The following is a 17,578-nucleotide window of genomic DNA, read 5'->3' on the forward strand; positions in this document are numbered from 1 at the left end:
AATCATTTTGTCAGGTGGTTTCTGGTTCAATGAAAGAAGGTTTTGGTTGGGTTTTTTTGTGTATAACAGCAGCTTGGTAACTTTGGAGAAACAGCTCAGGCTTTCAATAAATAACTGTCCATTTCATTTAAAAAGTTAGCAGTAAATAAAAATCAACACTGTTATGTACACTAGCATGTTTCCGTGGCAGTTTCAGAAAAAACCAAACCAAAATAACATGAGGACATTCTTGACATTAGTGTTATGAAATATTTCTCATTCAGTGGATAGGAAAGTGAAGGATAATTGAGCACTTACCTTCAGATATATTATTCTACAGTTTCTTGAAACCCTCTTAAGTTGATTTGTCTTGATACTATGAAAATAATATCTAGTTATCTGTCATGTTAAATATTACTTTGATGCAAGGAATGATTTTGTTTCCTCATAGTTGACCTGAAGAGCAGAATATGCTTTTTTGTTCTCTTAAAAATGTAGTCTTTCAGTGCAGACAGAGGAAGTAGTTTTTGCACTATTCAATGTAAAGGCAAAGTCATCAACATATGGTACATTGAGTTTTTGATAACAGCTTCAAGAGTTTGGAAGGTAAGACACAAAACTGATGTGTGAGATCAGCAAAGTTACGGTAATTCATTTAAAGACTTGACTTAATCAGTGTATCTTGGGTTCTGTTCCTGTAAAATATGACCTGTATTGTAATAACTTTTTTAATAATTAAAATAACATTTGAAGTGAAAGCTCAAATTCATTTTTTCCACGTGAACCTAGAAGAAATTACAATTGGGCCTTTTTATGATTTGGTGATTAAGTAGACAAATGGTGCACTTCATGGGTACCATAACAGTTAACACCTGTTCCAACTGTTTTATATTTGTATTGGATGAAACCTCAGCAATCCAATATGTCTTGAAAAGCAAAAAATCTAATATAAAATATTTCATGGTATGGAAGAAATTACAATAAACAGAGTATAGCTTAAAATATAAAATGCTTGTTATGCACATTTACATAGGTTTCATCTGTGTTTCTGAAACCAATGTAGCCATCTTGTGTAAAAGTAATCCTAGTTTTTGTGAGGGTTGGTTAAGTGATTATTTAATACCATAAAGTAAATGCTATTTTCTAAGAAAACAGTATTTCCTGAGTTGGCAGAAACGAATCAATTTGTCAGTCAGAGGTCAGGTGCAACTGGATTAATTAGCGTTTGGCTTGTGGTTTCTCTCAAACCTGCTTTGGGGACAGGGACCACCAGCAGAAGGGTGGAGTGGTCTCCTAAGGCACATGCCAGGCAATAATGTCACTCCCTTATGTTGTTTGTTGCTGGTGTACTATTTTGAATTCATTAATTTCAGAAAATGTGAAACTTTGTCCTTTAAAATCTGAAAATTTATTTCAAATTTAGTAGGGATGGGTTCTGTTGTGCCTTCCCTGCAGCACAGGTACAGCACTGCTGGCCCCCTCAGCCTCCCACAAAGGCTTCTTGTCTTGGGGGTTTGGGAAGTTGAAAAATTACTGCTTTTTGAATAAATCCTGATTTTATACTAAAACTCTAATTATTATCATTAAGATTACAAAAATAATTTGCCAGAGTGCACTGTCAGATGTAAATATTGTGAGTTTCTTAATATGATATTTCAAAGCTGAAGTTTATTTTGAGAGTCGGGGTTAATACTCTCAAGATTTGTTTAGAAAAGTTGATCTTGGGGTGTGATGACCTAGGAGATTTTTTTCCTAAACACGAATTCAAGTTTGCTTTTATCTCAGTTTATCTGATTTGAGGTAAACCTCAATGACTTTCTAAATTGCATCTGCCTGTAGAGAACACTGTAAATGGTTTGCATTTTAATGGCTTCTGCATAAATTTCCTAATTCAGGAATGCTTCTCTTGCCCATTTCCCTACAAAAGATGCTGGTTTTGTCTTGCTTTAGCAGAATCTGTTTAGCCTTTCAGTTATAAAAGAAATGGGTAAATTTCCTCTTGGCTTTGGCTATTCCTGCTGTTTTCAGAAGTGCTAGGACTGTATTTCCTACTTGGGAGAGCAGAAAGGCTTCAAGGTAATTTCACATGAATCATAAACATTTCAGACAGATGTTACAAGCTTTCTTAAATATAGGTACTTTGTTTGGGACTAAACATAGATGCAGATGTAGGTGATTGTGGGTAGCATCACAAAATTCATAAACTACTGATAGAATGTAAATTCTCTTAACTGTAATTGCTCCTCATAAAAACAAGAGGAAATTTAGGAAGTAAAATGAAGAAGTAGGTAATTGGTATCAAGAGTTATATCATAAGAGAAAGGAGGGAAAAGGGAGGCAATAGCTGATCTAAAAGGAAGCATACATTGATTTGTGTAGTTTATCTTCAAGTTTGTAGGCATTTTTTTTCTTTTATAGCGAACTATATCATTCTAAGTGTAACACAATACTTTAAGCCACAATTCTGAGCATGTTTTCTTTATTAATTCAATGCATAATGGAGATGGTAATGACTAGATTAATATAGAAAAATGAGATATGATCAGAGGCATACCTCTTCCTGGATTTAATAATGCTGTATCTTGGACACAAAGTGACAAAATACCAACAGACTGCATTATCTCTCTTCATGTGAAGAACTGTTTTGAGGTACAGACCCTCAACTTCAGTCTCTTTCCAAAAACCACCATACAGTCTTCCCTGCCTTTTCATAGATATCATGAGACCTGACAAATGGGGTATCATAAAGCATCTTATGTGCTGAAAAGCTCTAATGAAAACTGTCTTTATAGTTTGATGAAACAATAATAACTAAACCTACTAGTTATTAACTAAAGATTTTTCTGAAGTGCCATTTGCTCCAACTTTCCTCTTGTCTCTCCTGTTGTGGTTTTTTTTTTTCCTGTGAAGCCATTTTGGGATGTTTTCATTCCCTCTTCTTTCCCACTTTGTCCGTACTTGTTGGATTCTATCTGTTGTGCCATCAGTTGTTGGTGGGGCCAAGCTGTAAATCAGGTCACCAGAATGATTCATATTAAAAATAAACCTACAGTAAAAAGCTTGGAATCCACTTTGTCAGCATTCCACTTTAATGTCCTGCAGAGCATCACTGCTATTATCTTAAGCCATCTCTTGCTTGTATTCAGTTTGGAAATCGTGCATTTGCAGCTGGATCAAAATCTGTTTATTCTCATAACTGCAACTTCAGCCACACATCTGTCACGTTCTCATCTCCAGTTTATCTCCTGTACCCTCTGATTAAAAGCATGTTGGTCCCATGTTCCACTTGAAATAGAGTGGTGGTACTCCTCGCTTCCCAAAAGCATTTTGTAGCTATTCCTGAGTTAATGGAAAACATGTCAAGCAATGTGCACCTATCAAGGGGCTGCTTCAAGGAAGTTGTGTTTTTTCTGCTCATATCATTAGCTTGTAAATCTGGAAAACAAATCTTCCCCAACTGTTTTCTCTGCTTCCAGAAAACCTTGTTCTGGTGAAATATGCACCAGTGTGCTCTTCTCGTACAGGCACCTATGGGTTTTGAAGGCAAGCAGGGCTTTGTTTGCTCAGACTTGTGGAACTGGGGAGTCTGGAATTGCCCTGCAGCAAGATGAACGCTTGATGGGCGTCATTCTCTTCCTCTGCTCTGGTGACACTGGAGCTGAATCATGAACTTCTGAACTGTTCTAGATAAAACTTGCTAGTATACTCTTTCTCTGTGGTATTTAAGTGGTGTTATTGAGATTTTGAGAAGCCTGTTTCACATGTAGTGGCAGTGCTTCCTCTGGGCTAGGAGAAGTCATCTCGTGCCTCCAGGCTGTATCTGCTCACTTGGATTTGCTATTACATTGCATTAGCTGAGTTAACAGTTTCTTAAGAGTTGGGAATTGCTTATGTAACTGGAGGAGTGGGCAGAACTAAGTAGTTGAAGCATAGCTTTGAAGCCAGAGTAATGGGGTTAGTTCAAGGGGTCTGTTTTGTACATGAGAAATACAGAACAATCATCAGTATAAGTTGCTTCGGTAATCCTGTACCATCCAGGAAACTTTTTTCTGCACCTGGAGTTCTTTTTGAAGGCATCCCATTCTCCAGGAAAAAGGAAGTTATCCTCTTCATAATCAGTTTGAGCTACTGTGTTTTGAACTGGTTGCTAGTTCAACACAGCTGAACTACAACATAAGCTATATGCAAACAGTTGTATCATTTTAAGTGCAGCAATTTGCATTAACTAAACTTACAGTTATGGGTTTAAATACAAGTGGGAGATAATCCAGGTCTTGCTCTTGAGATCCCTGCATAATGTGGTATTTGATACAGCGAGTCTTGTGCCCTCCTAGCTTTCTTTTGATCCTGCTGTTGGTAGAATTGGAGGGCAAAGTACTCAGCGTGACTAAATTGTTCCACTTAGACCATGTGTATTTTGTAACTAAAATATGTATCAGTATTTTAGAGCTCCAGTACGCAAATACAAACGCTTCAGACTTCAGCCATGGAAAGTGACTTGTAAAAGGTTTGTCTGCGTATTACTCAGTTGTTGACAAATGTTTATTGCATGAGAAAAAATTACCCAGAGTTGTTATTTTACAGTAGCGTGTACTCACTGAGGATTTCTATATGTAAGCCTGCAAATTTTCTCCTGTGTATTTAGTAACCAGATCCTGCTTTTGTTTTACAGCTGCTGCAGAGGGCAAAGGGAAAAGTGGGGAAGACTTTTTTCAGAAGGTAAGAAAGATATTTCAGTTCTATAACAGCACCTGACTAGAGGGCAAAACATATACCTATTGCTCATGCATGTGATCAACTAATTAAACTTCATGTGCAGTTTCCACTGTACTGACCAATTTTAAAAAATTATTTTGTCATTTAAAGTGTCTCCTTGCCACCAGCCACACATGGAATGAGATGAGAAATGGGTTCTCTTTGGTCTATGCTACTGTTATCCATGCAGAAAAACAATTTAAGAGTTTTAGCAATTCTTTAACTGAAAATGTTAAAATATGCATGATGAACATTTGTAATGCTTAATAGTGGGGGTTAACCCAGAAGATGTTGTGAGGTGGTCTTAAGGATTTTATTTGTGGATAAATGCTGCATCCTATTATTAAAAAACTGACTTGCAACTTACTGTGATATTGTTGAAAGCATAAATATTTGGTTGAGAAATGCAAAGGCCTTTTAAGAAAGAAATGCACAATCCACAAAATGATTCAACAAAGTTTGTGGTTGGACAGAGGCACGGAAGGACTGGAAAAAGTAGTCCTGCAGCAACTAAACTACAAAGAGGAACATGGTCAGGAGTAATGACTTGGAAATTATTTTTACAAAGCAGCATGGTATTGGGGGGAGGAGGGGTTGGTCTTTTTTTTTTTTTTTTTTCAATAATAGTGTAAAGAACATTATTTATGAGTTATGTTAACGAAAATCTGTGTGCTGCAGGCTAAGAAAAAATTTTAATAAAAAATTAATAAGAGCTGTTTTGTCTTTAGTACAGAGAAGACAGTGTAAACTTTGATGCTGTATGTTGAAATGCCTTGAAACTCCTTTTTGACTTCTTCATTGAAGTAGTTTGCTGTATTTTTCTTGTTTTCCGTATAATTTTAAGTAGTACTTCCAAACAGGAAGATGTGAAAGGTTGCATGTGACTGTGGGATGCCTTGATAAAGGCTGGTGAGGAGGAGTATATATGCTGCCAAAATGTTTGGGTTTTCAGATTTCTGTTGTTCTTGACTGACAATGAGAGTTTTTTCCAAATGTGATCCTTGTGCTTATCTGTCTGATATTGGTGTGCACAGGGGAGAGTGTGTCAATAGTTCCTCCTTAGGATTTTATCAAAATGCTTGGGGTTTTTTTACTTGCTGAAACAAAACTAAACCATTGTAGCCTATGCTTCGTTCTGCACATTCTTCATTTTTCCACAGTGTTTTTTCTCACTTGAATAAATCTGCTCATAATTCTTAAAGATGTGGATAAAATATTTCTTCTGGAGTGGCTTGTCTATCTGATGCATGGATTTGATTACTCGATTATTTACTGTAGATATGATGTACCTTACAATTATATAGTTATTAGTGTAATAGCAGAAAATACTGTGGTGCCTTTAATAGGAAAGCAAAATGGGCTAAACTTTAAGCACGTGAATGAGTGCACTACATATCCACACTCATCCAAGTGGCTATCTCGGCACTTAGATCTTGTCATATTTATGCATAATTATTATATAGGCACAGTGTGGGTGCTGCAATGGGTTAAAGCTGCTTCATTTTAACTGGCATTCTTCTTACAGTATCAGCAACTCCACAGTGTAGATTTCTGAAGTTTTTAAGCACATACACACAATACTACAGCTAATAAAACCAGATGGAAACTATCTCCTTTGAGTTCTCTTTTGTTGGAAGAAATCTTTGGACAGTTGCTCATAAGCTTACTCACCGTCCCTGTCTGCGCAATTTCCTTTAATCAGAGTTAAACTTTTCCTTTCTCATGTGAAATGAGTAAGGCAGAGTATGTGGAGGTAAAATGAAGACTCGTTTCATGTGTTTCAGGTTGTTGCAGTGAGGAAGAAAGTGATTTGTAGCATTGGAAACACATTGCAAATGAAGGCAGCGGGACACTTTCAGAAATTCCATATGAACTCAAAACTGCAGCAGAGGCATTTTTTAAAGCAGTTCTGAAAGTGAGACTTCAGGACATTAGTGGCAGGATTTTGAGTGGAACAGGGAGGGGGAAGTGCATCCTTGAAGAGAGACATGTAGAACCTGAGGGTATTATTTGCATAAATAATGCTATGTTTGGTGTATTCTGATGAACTAGCCTTAGTGTGCTGAGGTTAGCTCTTGGGTGGAAGTGTGTGTGAGGTGGAAGAAGTTTTCATATGAATGTTGAAATGACAAATGACAAGGCAAAAATTCGGGAATGTGATTCCATATGCCAAGGCATGCAGACCAGGAGGATGGAGAGAGGAGGCTGGGACTGGGGGGTTGGCAGGGACTCAGCCTGGTTTGTTAAGATGCAGAGAAGTTTTTAAAGGAAGTTAAGTTAATACAGGGGTTTGATGCTAAGCAGTCTTTTGCTGGTCTTGAAACATGTGAGAAAGCAGTATTACTTGGATTTTCATAATCATGCAGAATCTCAGTGGATCTGAACTGTTCCTATCAACTTTCAGAGTTTAATAACAATGTAAATGTCAAAATGCATTATTTCATTGAGAATTTTAGCAGAAATAAGCACATATAATGCAGTTGCAGAATAAGCCCCAAGTCTTGGTGAAATTCAGCTAGTATTTCTGTGGTGGCAGGGAAGGTCTGGTGATGAAGTGTCCCTTCCTCTGGTCCTGAATTCAAGTGAAAAGTAGATAAATGTCTTTTGGTAGTGTCATTTTTAAAAGTCTGAAGACTTTACCGTACTTTCTTCTAATATTTCGAAGTTTTAATACTGCTTCAGATGAGGGAAAAGCTAACATCATCTAATGAGGATTTTTCAAAATCACTGGGAGCTACTAATTTAGCAAAAAATAAGTCAATAACGGCATAGTTTTCTCTGTAGCGCTCTCGGATCTGCATTTCAATGACAGGTAATCCTAAATAAACACGGATTGCTTTGCTGTTGTGTTACATACTATTTACGTAAAAGATCCTTGTGGACCTTGCTCTCTAAATTGTTGTTCTAATTTATTCTGTGAGAGGAATACATAATATTAAGTTATTACATGTTCTTGATCCAAAGCCCATTTTTTGTTGATGGTGGATTTTTTCCACCAAGTTCCACAACATCTGGTTCACGCCTCATGGGAAGCAAGGCCCTTTCCCCAGCAAAGCCCAGGACATTGTTCCAGGAACAGATAATTTATGTAGCACTGTAGATACGCAGGGCACTCTTATATAAAAGGTAAGAAGGTGATGAGTTTCTCTCCTGAAGAGTTTGTAATCCAAAACAGGTGAGGGTCGGCCGTGTGGACAGAGAGGAATTTAATGCATCATTTTGGTTTGCTTTTAGCTCTCTCGTCATCAAGTTGGGTTTTATTCTTTTTCTTTCAACACTTGGGATTCTTGACACTGATGATAATCTTTCACTGTGAAACTTCTCAGGACAAGAGTGTGTCTGTAGCCTTCTCAAGGGACTGTGAGCAGAAGGGTGGGTGATAGATGAAGACCATGGCTTTAGTGGAATTTGGGTGGAGTTCCTGGGCTGACGTGGGACTGCACATGCAGAAGGTAGTGACTGGAAGTGATGCACTCATGGTGCTCTGCACAAGTGCTTGACTCCAGGTCACATCCACGTGCTTCATTTCAGTATTATTCAGTGGGTACATGGTAGGGGCTTTGGGAGTATGCCTGGAGGGGCTCCTCAGCTCTGGCTTTCCTGGCTTTTAAGAGTTCATTTGCAGAGTGAGAAGCGCAAAATACTACCAGCCAGCTGTAACTTGTGTGTTTTACTGTTCCCAGGTGTTTGACATTCTTTTGTTTTGTGTTTTGTGTTTCTTTTGTACCTTTTTTAAGCAAACAGAAGTGGTGTTTGTATGCATTTGCCCAGTTGCCGATACTTGGGGGTTTTTAAGGTATCTCTGGATTTAGGCAAAAAGTCTATTTAAGTGCTCATGTTTCTCTTGACTGCAGACTCTGTTATTCCCTGAAGGAGACAAGTGTGCTTGGAGTTGTGAAGTTGCAACTGGGCAAATGTTTCATGTGTGTACCAAAATCTCTTCTGGTAATTATTAGGAGCTTTGGAGTGTAAAGGAAGACTAGTGGTTTCTTTTCTTCATTTTCCTTCCTGTCCTTACATGTAACATGCTTAAACTGTAGCTTCAAGTTTTATTAAATGATTAGCACCTCAGGAGTTACTGAGGCCATTTTGGAAGCATGATGTGGTGAAACCGTCCTTTAAAAACAATTGATCTTTCAGTACAGGTATTTGGAAACAGTAGTAGTTTCTTTTCTAAAAAAGAAAACAAACAAAAACCAACAAAAAACCCCAACAAAAAGCAAAAGAAAACAAAACCCACCAAAAACAAACAAAACCACCAATCCCCCTGCAATTATTTGAAGATGTGAAACGCAGGTATATCTAACTGCATCTGTAATCATATTTCTGTTAATATCCTCTATGCAATAGTTATTAATGAATGTGCATTACTTCTTATTTGTTTAGGAGGCTCTGGCAACAAAGGCAGCAAGGAAACTTCCTCAAGTCCTGTTTGCTTATCTGAGACAATAAAAGAGCTTGGTTTGCAACATCCTGTGTTTTCTCTTGTATCTTTGAAACATACCTGTTATGCTGATCTGGGACAAACCTAACTTTTGCAATATTCTTACATGTGAATATATTCACACAGTGTTGGTGTATGCATTTTGTAAGAATAGCTGGAATATTCTGATACAAATAAACCTATTTAAAAGCTAATTTTCTGTCTGCAGCAGGTCAGACTGAACACTGATCAGTCTTCCATTTTAATCTCTGAACATGAAATGTATTTAGAGCTTCAAATGCAAGGGGCTTAGGGCATTTTCTGGCATTAAAAATATTAATCATTGACCTGAGGCTAAGATGTCTCAAGCTAATTATTATTCTTGTTCAGGAGTAACTTCTGAAGGGCTTTCCATGTGTCTTCAGCCATGACTATTCCCAAGCTGCTATTTGTAACTGTAGTTCCCCTAGGGCTGTATTTCCATTTCTGATGGCAACCACTCAGCTCTCGGTTTCTCCCCGTGTTATTTATCTTGGTGGTGAGACCTCGTGAGCTGGTGGTGATCAGACATTATCATGGGTCTTGTCTCTGTTTCAACCACAGGAGCAGTTTGGAGCTGCAGGAACTGGTTCCACACATTCCAGATTTCTGGGTGGAAATCAGTATCTGCACTAGCATTAAAATAACCTCTTGATGGAGAGCTTGGCTCATAGCATGAGACAAGGATATATTAAGGCCATACGTTTCCAGAGTTGGCTTCAAGTGCCTGGCTGGGATGGGAATGCTGGCATCCAATTTACATTGAGCTTCCTCTCATTTAGTTTCCCGGGAAGAGGAAGCAACTGCTTGGAGAGGGCAGCGTGGATTAGAGGGCTGAAAGAATGTCAGTGGAAGTTAACATTTGCAGGAAATCTTGGGATTGAGACATTTGTCTCCCTTTTGGCAAAACCCCACCCAGTGGAAAGGGGACTGTTTGGGTTGGATCAGTGTCTCTAAAAAGGTAAATCAAGAATGCTTACTTAACTTTTTGCTTGGTTCAGGCAGAGCTAAGTGGTGGGAAGGCTTCGGTTTTGTGGAAAATGGCATTTGTCCCATCTGCAGTATAGTGGCTGTTCTGCTAAAGTAATGGAGTAATTACAAGGATTTTTATTTTTTTCATTTCATCTCTAGTTTCCTCTGTGCTGCTTCTGTTACAATGGGTGCTGTCTTGAGATTTGACCTGTAATATGAAGTTTTAGTTGATAAAGTTCAACTTTATGCCACTTTATTGCTATACTTAACACTGTGCAAGATCTCTTGCGTTGTAAAGCAACAGAGAAGGAGTGGTTAAGTGGTTTGTCACCATAGTCTCAGCTGAGGTGCTTGATGCTTTTAATTCTGAGAGTTAAACCCTCCCTTAAAATAGAGGAGGGATTTCCTTCTCAGAAATTTTTGTACATTTTACCTTGGGGGAAAAAAAAATTAATAAAGAGGAGGAGACAAGTATGAGAATGATACAAGTCAAGAACATACACTGGGTTTCTGGCTTGTAAGGAACAGAATTGCTGATTTTGCTTTCAGAGAGGAGAGGTGGATGCATGTTGGTATTCTAACAGTGTTCTGTGGGGACTTCATTTTTCAGTGATACTTTTTCTTAGAATTTTTTTGTATTGTGTAAATTCTTAATGCTGTTCAGACAAATACTTTTATAGATCATTGTTTTGCATGCTTAAGTATTTTTTTTTGGTTTTGACTATGCTTTGTCATTTATTTAAAACGAAAGTGTTACCTGTGACCTTTGACTAATATTTCCATTGAGAGTAAACAACACATTCAAATCAAGTGAAGGGCTTCACTGTTTCTTCATAGGTAAGAGCATTTGATTGATTGATTTTTACTCTCACTTAACTTTATTTGCTGTATTTGTTAAGTACAAAGATCTGTAAATGTTATTGTTGCAGAAGGTTCACTTAGTGCAGTTTTTGGATGCAGCAGCAATACTGCAATATTTGCTTAAACAAGACCCTTGTTTTAAGAATCATCTCAGTTCTTTTCAGGTGAAGTGAAGGTTAAAAAAGATGCAGTGTGTATATGCATACATGCATGTGTTCTCACCCCTTCTAGGCTAAAAATCCCTTACTGGAAAGGGAAACAATAAAAATTCCAAAGCCATTGCCACATAGGCAGCTTTCCCAATTCCATCTTTAGTGATTTAGGGCTTTTATGTGTAAACCTGAAAGTTTGAGTTGTAAAGGTGATGTTTTTTACTCTGCTGCCTTTATTGCTTTTCTATTTAATCTGTTCATTAGTATATGAGTTTTGATACCCATTGATCAAAACTATGAATAAATACGTTGCCTATGATGTTAACCTTGACCTCTCATTTTAGCTTCAATACCTCTTCATCCTGCACATGCTTGCCTTAGCTCTTGATAAGGTCTTTAGGAATAGCTGTGAATACCTTGTGAAGATGGTGAATTTGTTGAGTCAGTAGGGGCTAGGATTAGTCCTTAACAACAAAACAGCCTGTTCAGTGCTCTGTGGAAGTGTCAGTCTGCACAAAAGTATTGGCCATGAGAAGTTGTAGGGAAGCATGTTGGTGTTTTGCTTAGCTTGACATGAAGCTGGGTAGCAGTATGCGAATGGGAAGCAGGCAAGTTTTCCTTCTATTCCCTTTTTATATGTCAGTCAGGAACACTTTAATGTTTTTTGATAGTTATTTTAGCATTTAATAAAAACTTGAAATAAAAATCAGTGTAATAGAGGTGGACAACTGAGTAGGTGATGATCAATTTCCTGCAGTATTGAAGCAAATGACTTGCAGTGGACAAAAAAATATGTGAGAGTATTGATCCTTATCCACACTGCTTATTCCATAGGGTATCATCTAAAATAATGACATATTACACTTTTCCTAGACAGGTGAAATTAGGGAAGGAGGACTAGCCAAGCAGTCACCTGCAGGTACTTTTCTGAAAATGGGTCTGGGTTTCTGACAGTTGGAGTATAAAATGGGAAAATCAGGAGCCCTGCCTTGAAGACACACAGGCACTCGTGTCCTTGGGTGTGGGAAAGCCCTGTTGTCCTACTGCTCCTTTCTGTACAGACACACAGCTGGAGTTTGTTGCTTGTCCTCCCCGTGCATCGTTGGGTTGTGTACTTTAAACAGTTCACACTTACGTGTGTGCTATCAGTATTGACAGTCTAAAGTAAGAAAAAATTTGCTAAAGAATTCTCTGTTTTTTGGTTTTGATTTTGGATCTGATGTCACTCTGCATAGAGGATGAGGTTCTTTGCCATGCAGAGGCACGGGCTGGAAACTCTGGGTAGTGTAGTCTAGAATGTGTGGGGGCCTGGGGCCACGTGCCATTGCTGCTCCTCAGGAACAGGCCCTTGTCCTCACCTGCAGAATTAGTGCTAACACTGTGGAGTCAGGCTGTACTGTCTAACTTGGAGTGGTAGCTGTGACAAACAGTGAATTCTTGATTGGAATTCCTTATGGAGATCACCTCAGGGGAAAACAAACTGCAACAGGGCTTGGGATGTGAATCCATTGCTGTACCCAAATGTTGGCCAGACTTCCATAAGAGCTACATACTTGCACCAGGCCTTGGGCTAAGTTTTGTAATCTCTTATTTAACTCCTTGTTTTCCTCAAATTTCCTCACCAAATCAGTAGTCCTTGATGCTGCCCCACTGATGTGCTCTGGCAATACAAGTGTTTCCTCTGGCCTCACCAGTTTTGGAGTTGGAACTCACAATGGGTAACTTCACACAACCCTCTTTTGTGTCTTGTTCTTCCTTCCCATCCTTGTTCTTGCCTTGCTTTCTCCTGCCCTCCAAACCAAAAAAAAACAACAAACCATTAAATGTAATAATTCTGGTTCCAGCTACACCCATTGCTCTGTTCTTGCTGCCAAAAGTCATGTTCAGGGATTAGTCATCCTCTCAGATTGTGCTGCATCACCCCTTATGCATTGCAAGAGGAAGAGCTAAGGATCACCCCATGCAGAATGTGACTTGTCTGCTGTGACTCTTCCCATCAGGTCTTCTCCTGCTCCTATGGAAATACATATTTTTAAAATTTTCATATAAGTTATATTCCATGATTCAAATAAACAGTAAGAATAAACTTGTTTATACAGCTGTTGGTGCATACAAGCCAAGGGGACTAAGATGACTTTTCTGAAAGCTGAAGAGGCAAGATGAGCACCTAAAGTCTGTGAAACCAAGTATTCAGAGTCTGGGCATAACAATTTTATGGTCTAAAGTGAGATTGTCTCTGAGGTACTTTTCCAGGTGGTATTGAAGTCCAAACTGATTTCATTTTTTTCTTTTCCCCACTTGTGTGGAAAAAGAATCTCACTTAAGGGGGGAAAGTGGGGAAGGAATTCAGGCTGGGAAATTGCAGAAACCCAGTAGTAGATACAGGTTCCTGTCTGACCCATTTTTCCTTTCACTGGGATTAATAACTGAGCCAGAAAAGGCCAAGATACCCAAATCCCAAAGGTGGGAAGGTCAGAAATAGGTAACTTACCAACACTAACTATAAAGAATAATACTTTGGTTTAATGTGCTTGCTTTAAATGAAGAAAGGTCTGTTATATATGTTGTTCTTGTTCATCTACTGTGTGTAAAGTATTTCCTTTGAATTCTGAAATACTTGTGGGCTTTGGGGGAGTTTTGGTTGGTTGGTTCTGTTGCATTCAGGACATTCCAGTTTCCATCCAAAATCAGCTAAACAAAAAATACAGCATAAAAAAAAAAATCATTTCTTACTGTCTTAATGTAAAAACTCCCCAAAGTGCTTAAACTGTAAACTTTTCAAGCTGGAATACAAGGAAGCCAAAAGCTTGTCTTCCAGCTGCTTTACAGTTAGACTTTTTTTTGTCTTGAAGGCCCAATGATTTGCAACTAGAGCCAGTTTTTTTCAGGGTCAGAGTACAGTCTGATTTGTTTTGTTGGTGTCTTCCAGTGTTTTGTCCTCTTCTGTTTTTTCTCCACTGAGAATAGCTTACATATTTTGGCTCATAAACACTACAATTACACTTGGGGAAAGGGGAGGAAGGAAAGTTGTACAAAGACAATTTCTTATGTTTTCCCTCATTTTGAGAAGAAGCTTGAGGTTATTTACTGGGATATTAAACCTTACTGCCAGATATGCCTGATCCCTGTGGTCAGTTGATCCCTCAAGGCCAGGAGAGCACTGATTAGTACTCACTCTGTCACTTATTTTATATGAAAATAAGGGAAGCTATGCAGAGGTGCTGTTCTGCAGAGATCATGAACTCTGAGTCATCCCTAGGCTGAATTTCCTCTAAATGTTATGTAACTCAAGTATTTATACAATTGGAACACATGCATTATAGCTGGAGTACTTGTGAGTTCTCTTTTTTTGTTCATGTGAGAGCAGAACCTGTTTTCAGGGTATGGGGCATAACACTGAGCTTTCACTAGTAAAGCTGTTCCACTGCAACATGCACTTGAGGTTTTCATGGAATGATTCCAAATTTATTTCAGGAAAAAAAATCTTGGCACTTAAAACTGCCTGGGTTTGAATGGTAAAACTGAACAAAAAAGTTGATGCAACAGTGATCTACGGAGTTTTCAGTATCATCTTTACTTTCAAATTTAAGTGCTCTAGTAAAAGCCTAGTTCCTTGTTTTCTTTGTGGTGCTCTGCTGTTATAATAAATACAATACATAAATAGTAAATTAAATACAATAATGCTTTAAGAAGTAAGTGGTGTAATTTAATTTCTTTTTAAGAGTTCCTATGAAAGCCCTGGTTTATTGTAAAGTTAACAGCCTGGAGTTGAAAGCCAGCACAGACTGAGCATTTTGATACTTCAGCAAATGTACTTCATTTAAATGCATACTGACTTTTTTTTTTTTTTTTTTGACTAAGACAGGAGATTAACTTGTCTTTGTAGTGACCAAACTAAGTTCTCTTTTGGGTCCAGTGTGGCAATTTTTAGCATTGCATTCTGCAAAGAGCTTAAGGATATTAGATAGCCAAATCTCAGTGGCTGGCAGTCAGACTGCTTTTCTTTTGAAGATCTCATATGCATCTTTCTCATATGTCCCCAGAATGTGCACCTCTGAAGTTGTGGGCTTTCCTTTTATTTTAGTTTAGCGTAAGAAACAGGGAGGATTTAATTTCTTTTAAGACTGAAGTCTCCAACCTTTATTGAGAGGGTAAAGGACGGATGAGATGTAACACTTGTCTTGAATGGCATGCATTCTTCTTCTATCTCCTCTCTTGTGGTTCCTTTCATGTTGGATCTTCTGTAACTCAGTCCTACACCATTCTTTGTTTTAGCATCTCCCTTTTCCTTTTAGCTAGTGCCTTCCAATTTTGTATGTATTTCACTGCCTGTTGCACAATTAAAAAAAAAAAAACCCTGGCCCAAAGCCTATTATCAGAGACAAGTGAATTCTTTGAAATAGCTTTTTTCACATCTGGATTGAAAAATGATGAAAAGTATATATATGTTTCTGGTAGAATTTCACCCTCCTGAAAATGTTTTATTTCAGCTGTAACTTATTATCCAATAGTTGCTGAAACTAAAAATATAGTATAATGAAGTCTGGCTGACACTTTCAGTTTTTCCATATGGTGTACTAATCTGGAAATTGTTGTGTCCTTGGGATTTGGAGGTAGAAGATAAGAATTAAGAACTGTTAGAGAAATCTGCCTTAGTTCTGAATTATACTGTTATGGAAAACTTACTGGTATGGTAGCTGTTTTCTTAATGCATTAGTTCTCTTCTTGGAAGTGGCTTTGCTAATTATTTTGACATTTTAATTGTTTTCATTCCATCTCAAGTGGGATGAGAGGTATGAGCTCATCATGCTTGTTGGTGAGATCTCAATATAAAAGGGGAGTCCTTTAGTCTCAGTAGACATGCCCAGCATTTCTAGGAGCTGCATTTCCATTCATATATCTGAAGTCAACCAGTTCCTTCTCCTGTGTTACTACTAAATGGGTTTGTGAAGTGCTGTAGCTCTGTGCCAGGATGAAATTTCAGTACAATATGCCTGTAATAGGGCTGGTGGAATTTTCACTGAGCCAAAGGCAGCAACAGAATGAGAGTTGACACTGAGCTGAATGACTGCATGGTTTTCACAGTATAGGAGTGTGTGCATAGCTTTTCCGTGTTGGCTGGTTGGAGATGGACAGATAGGTTGCACATTGTGTCATAATAAATAAATGCTGTCAAATGTCTGCTCTGATCTGCTAAACAAAGAAGTAAAAATTCTGGAGTCTGGATAAGCTTATAATGAAAAGCTGCTTTTGGGTAAAGGTGAGGCAAATCAATATATCTTGACTTACAGAGACTTCGAAAGACTCGATTTAAATTTGATAGGCTTTACTTAAAAACCATTCTAAGGTAACCAAAGAAATATTTGTGTTGAATTGTAAAGGTCTGAAATTCCCTCTGAGATGGAAGTAGAGCCTGCTGTAGCTATTACTGATCATTTGAACTTCATGGAAGCTGTTAAGCATCTTGGGTTTGCTCTGTGGAATTCTTTTGGATGATCAGAACTCAGCCACACTTATTAACAGATGAAAGTTCTCAGGAAAACCAGAGAAGCAGTTAATGGCTTGTGCTATTTAAAAGTAGTAATAATCAACAGATTTAGAAATGGTAAACATCGTATTTTCAGAAAATGAACTTATGCCTTTGCAGGAGAAAAACAAAAACTTAATTTTTTGAAAATGCTTTCTTTTTAATAGATTATGGAAGAAACAAATACACAGATTGCTTGGCCATCAAAGTTGAAGATTGGAGCAAAATCGAAAAAAGGTATTTTATTTTGTTCTTACAAGGTGGGATTAGTTGTTGGAGTAGTAAAACTGCAGAATAAAGAATTGGATTTTTAGTCACACATCAATACTGGTCATCTGAAGTATTTTCATTTCAGTCTACTGTTTCTTATAGAAATTTCACATTGAAGTTATCTTGGCTTTATATAGGTGTTTGATATATAAAAGCCATTTTAAGGAGCTTGCAATTCTGTGGGTACTTTATTTAATCAATACTGTTGTACTTAATGTATTAAGCATGTGTGCCTTCTGCTGTATAATTCTGTATCTAATCAGAACAGTTTCTTTATTTTACAGCAGCCAAAGTTGGTGTTTCTGGTAACATTTTAGATGAGTGGGTGTTCTGTGTAGTTTTATGTTTGCTTCTGTAGAGTACAAAGATGAGTGTTGGCCAAGCCCAGCAGAACAGTAAATACTCATTGTGTCCCTGACAGGGACAGCCTGCACGCTGTTTTGAGTTCTCCAAGAAACCTAAGTGGAGCTGTTTCTTAGGAATGACCAGTATTATGTTTTAAATTATGCTTCTTTTGGAAGTCCAGCCTATTCGTGTGAACTGAGTGTGCAGTCTGGAACATGTCTCTTTGAAATAAACCTTCTTGCTCTGTTCTTAAGG

General features: G+C 37.9%; 1 protein-coding gene across 1 annotated transcript in view; it reads left to right on the plus strand.

Moving 5' to 3' along the window:
• Window positions 1-17,578, plus strand: part of BICC1 (BicC family RNA binding protein 1) — a 91,274-nt gene that overhangs the window by 28,869 nt on the left and 44,827 nt on the right. Inside the window, exons 2-3 of the mRNA XM_048311540.1 lie at window positions 4,652-4,698; window positions 16,876-16,945. Of these exons, the coding sequence (XP_048167497.1) occupies window positions 4,652-4,698; window positions 16,876-16,945 (117 nt within the window). The remainder of the gene's footprint in view (window positions 1-4,651; window positions 4,699-16,875; window positions 16,946-17,578) is intronic.

The sequence above is a fragment of the Corvus hawaiiensis genome, chromosome 8, assembly GCF_020740725.1.
Source record: "Corvus hawaiiensis isolate bCorHaw1 chromosome 8, bCorHaw1.pri.cur, whole genome shotgun sequence".
Taxonomy (NCBI): Eukaryota; Metazoa; Chordata; class Aves; order Passeriformes; family Corvidae; genus Corvus; species Corvus hawaiiensis.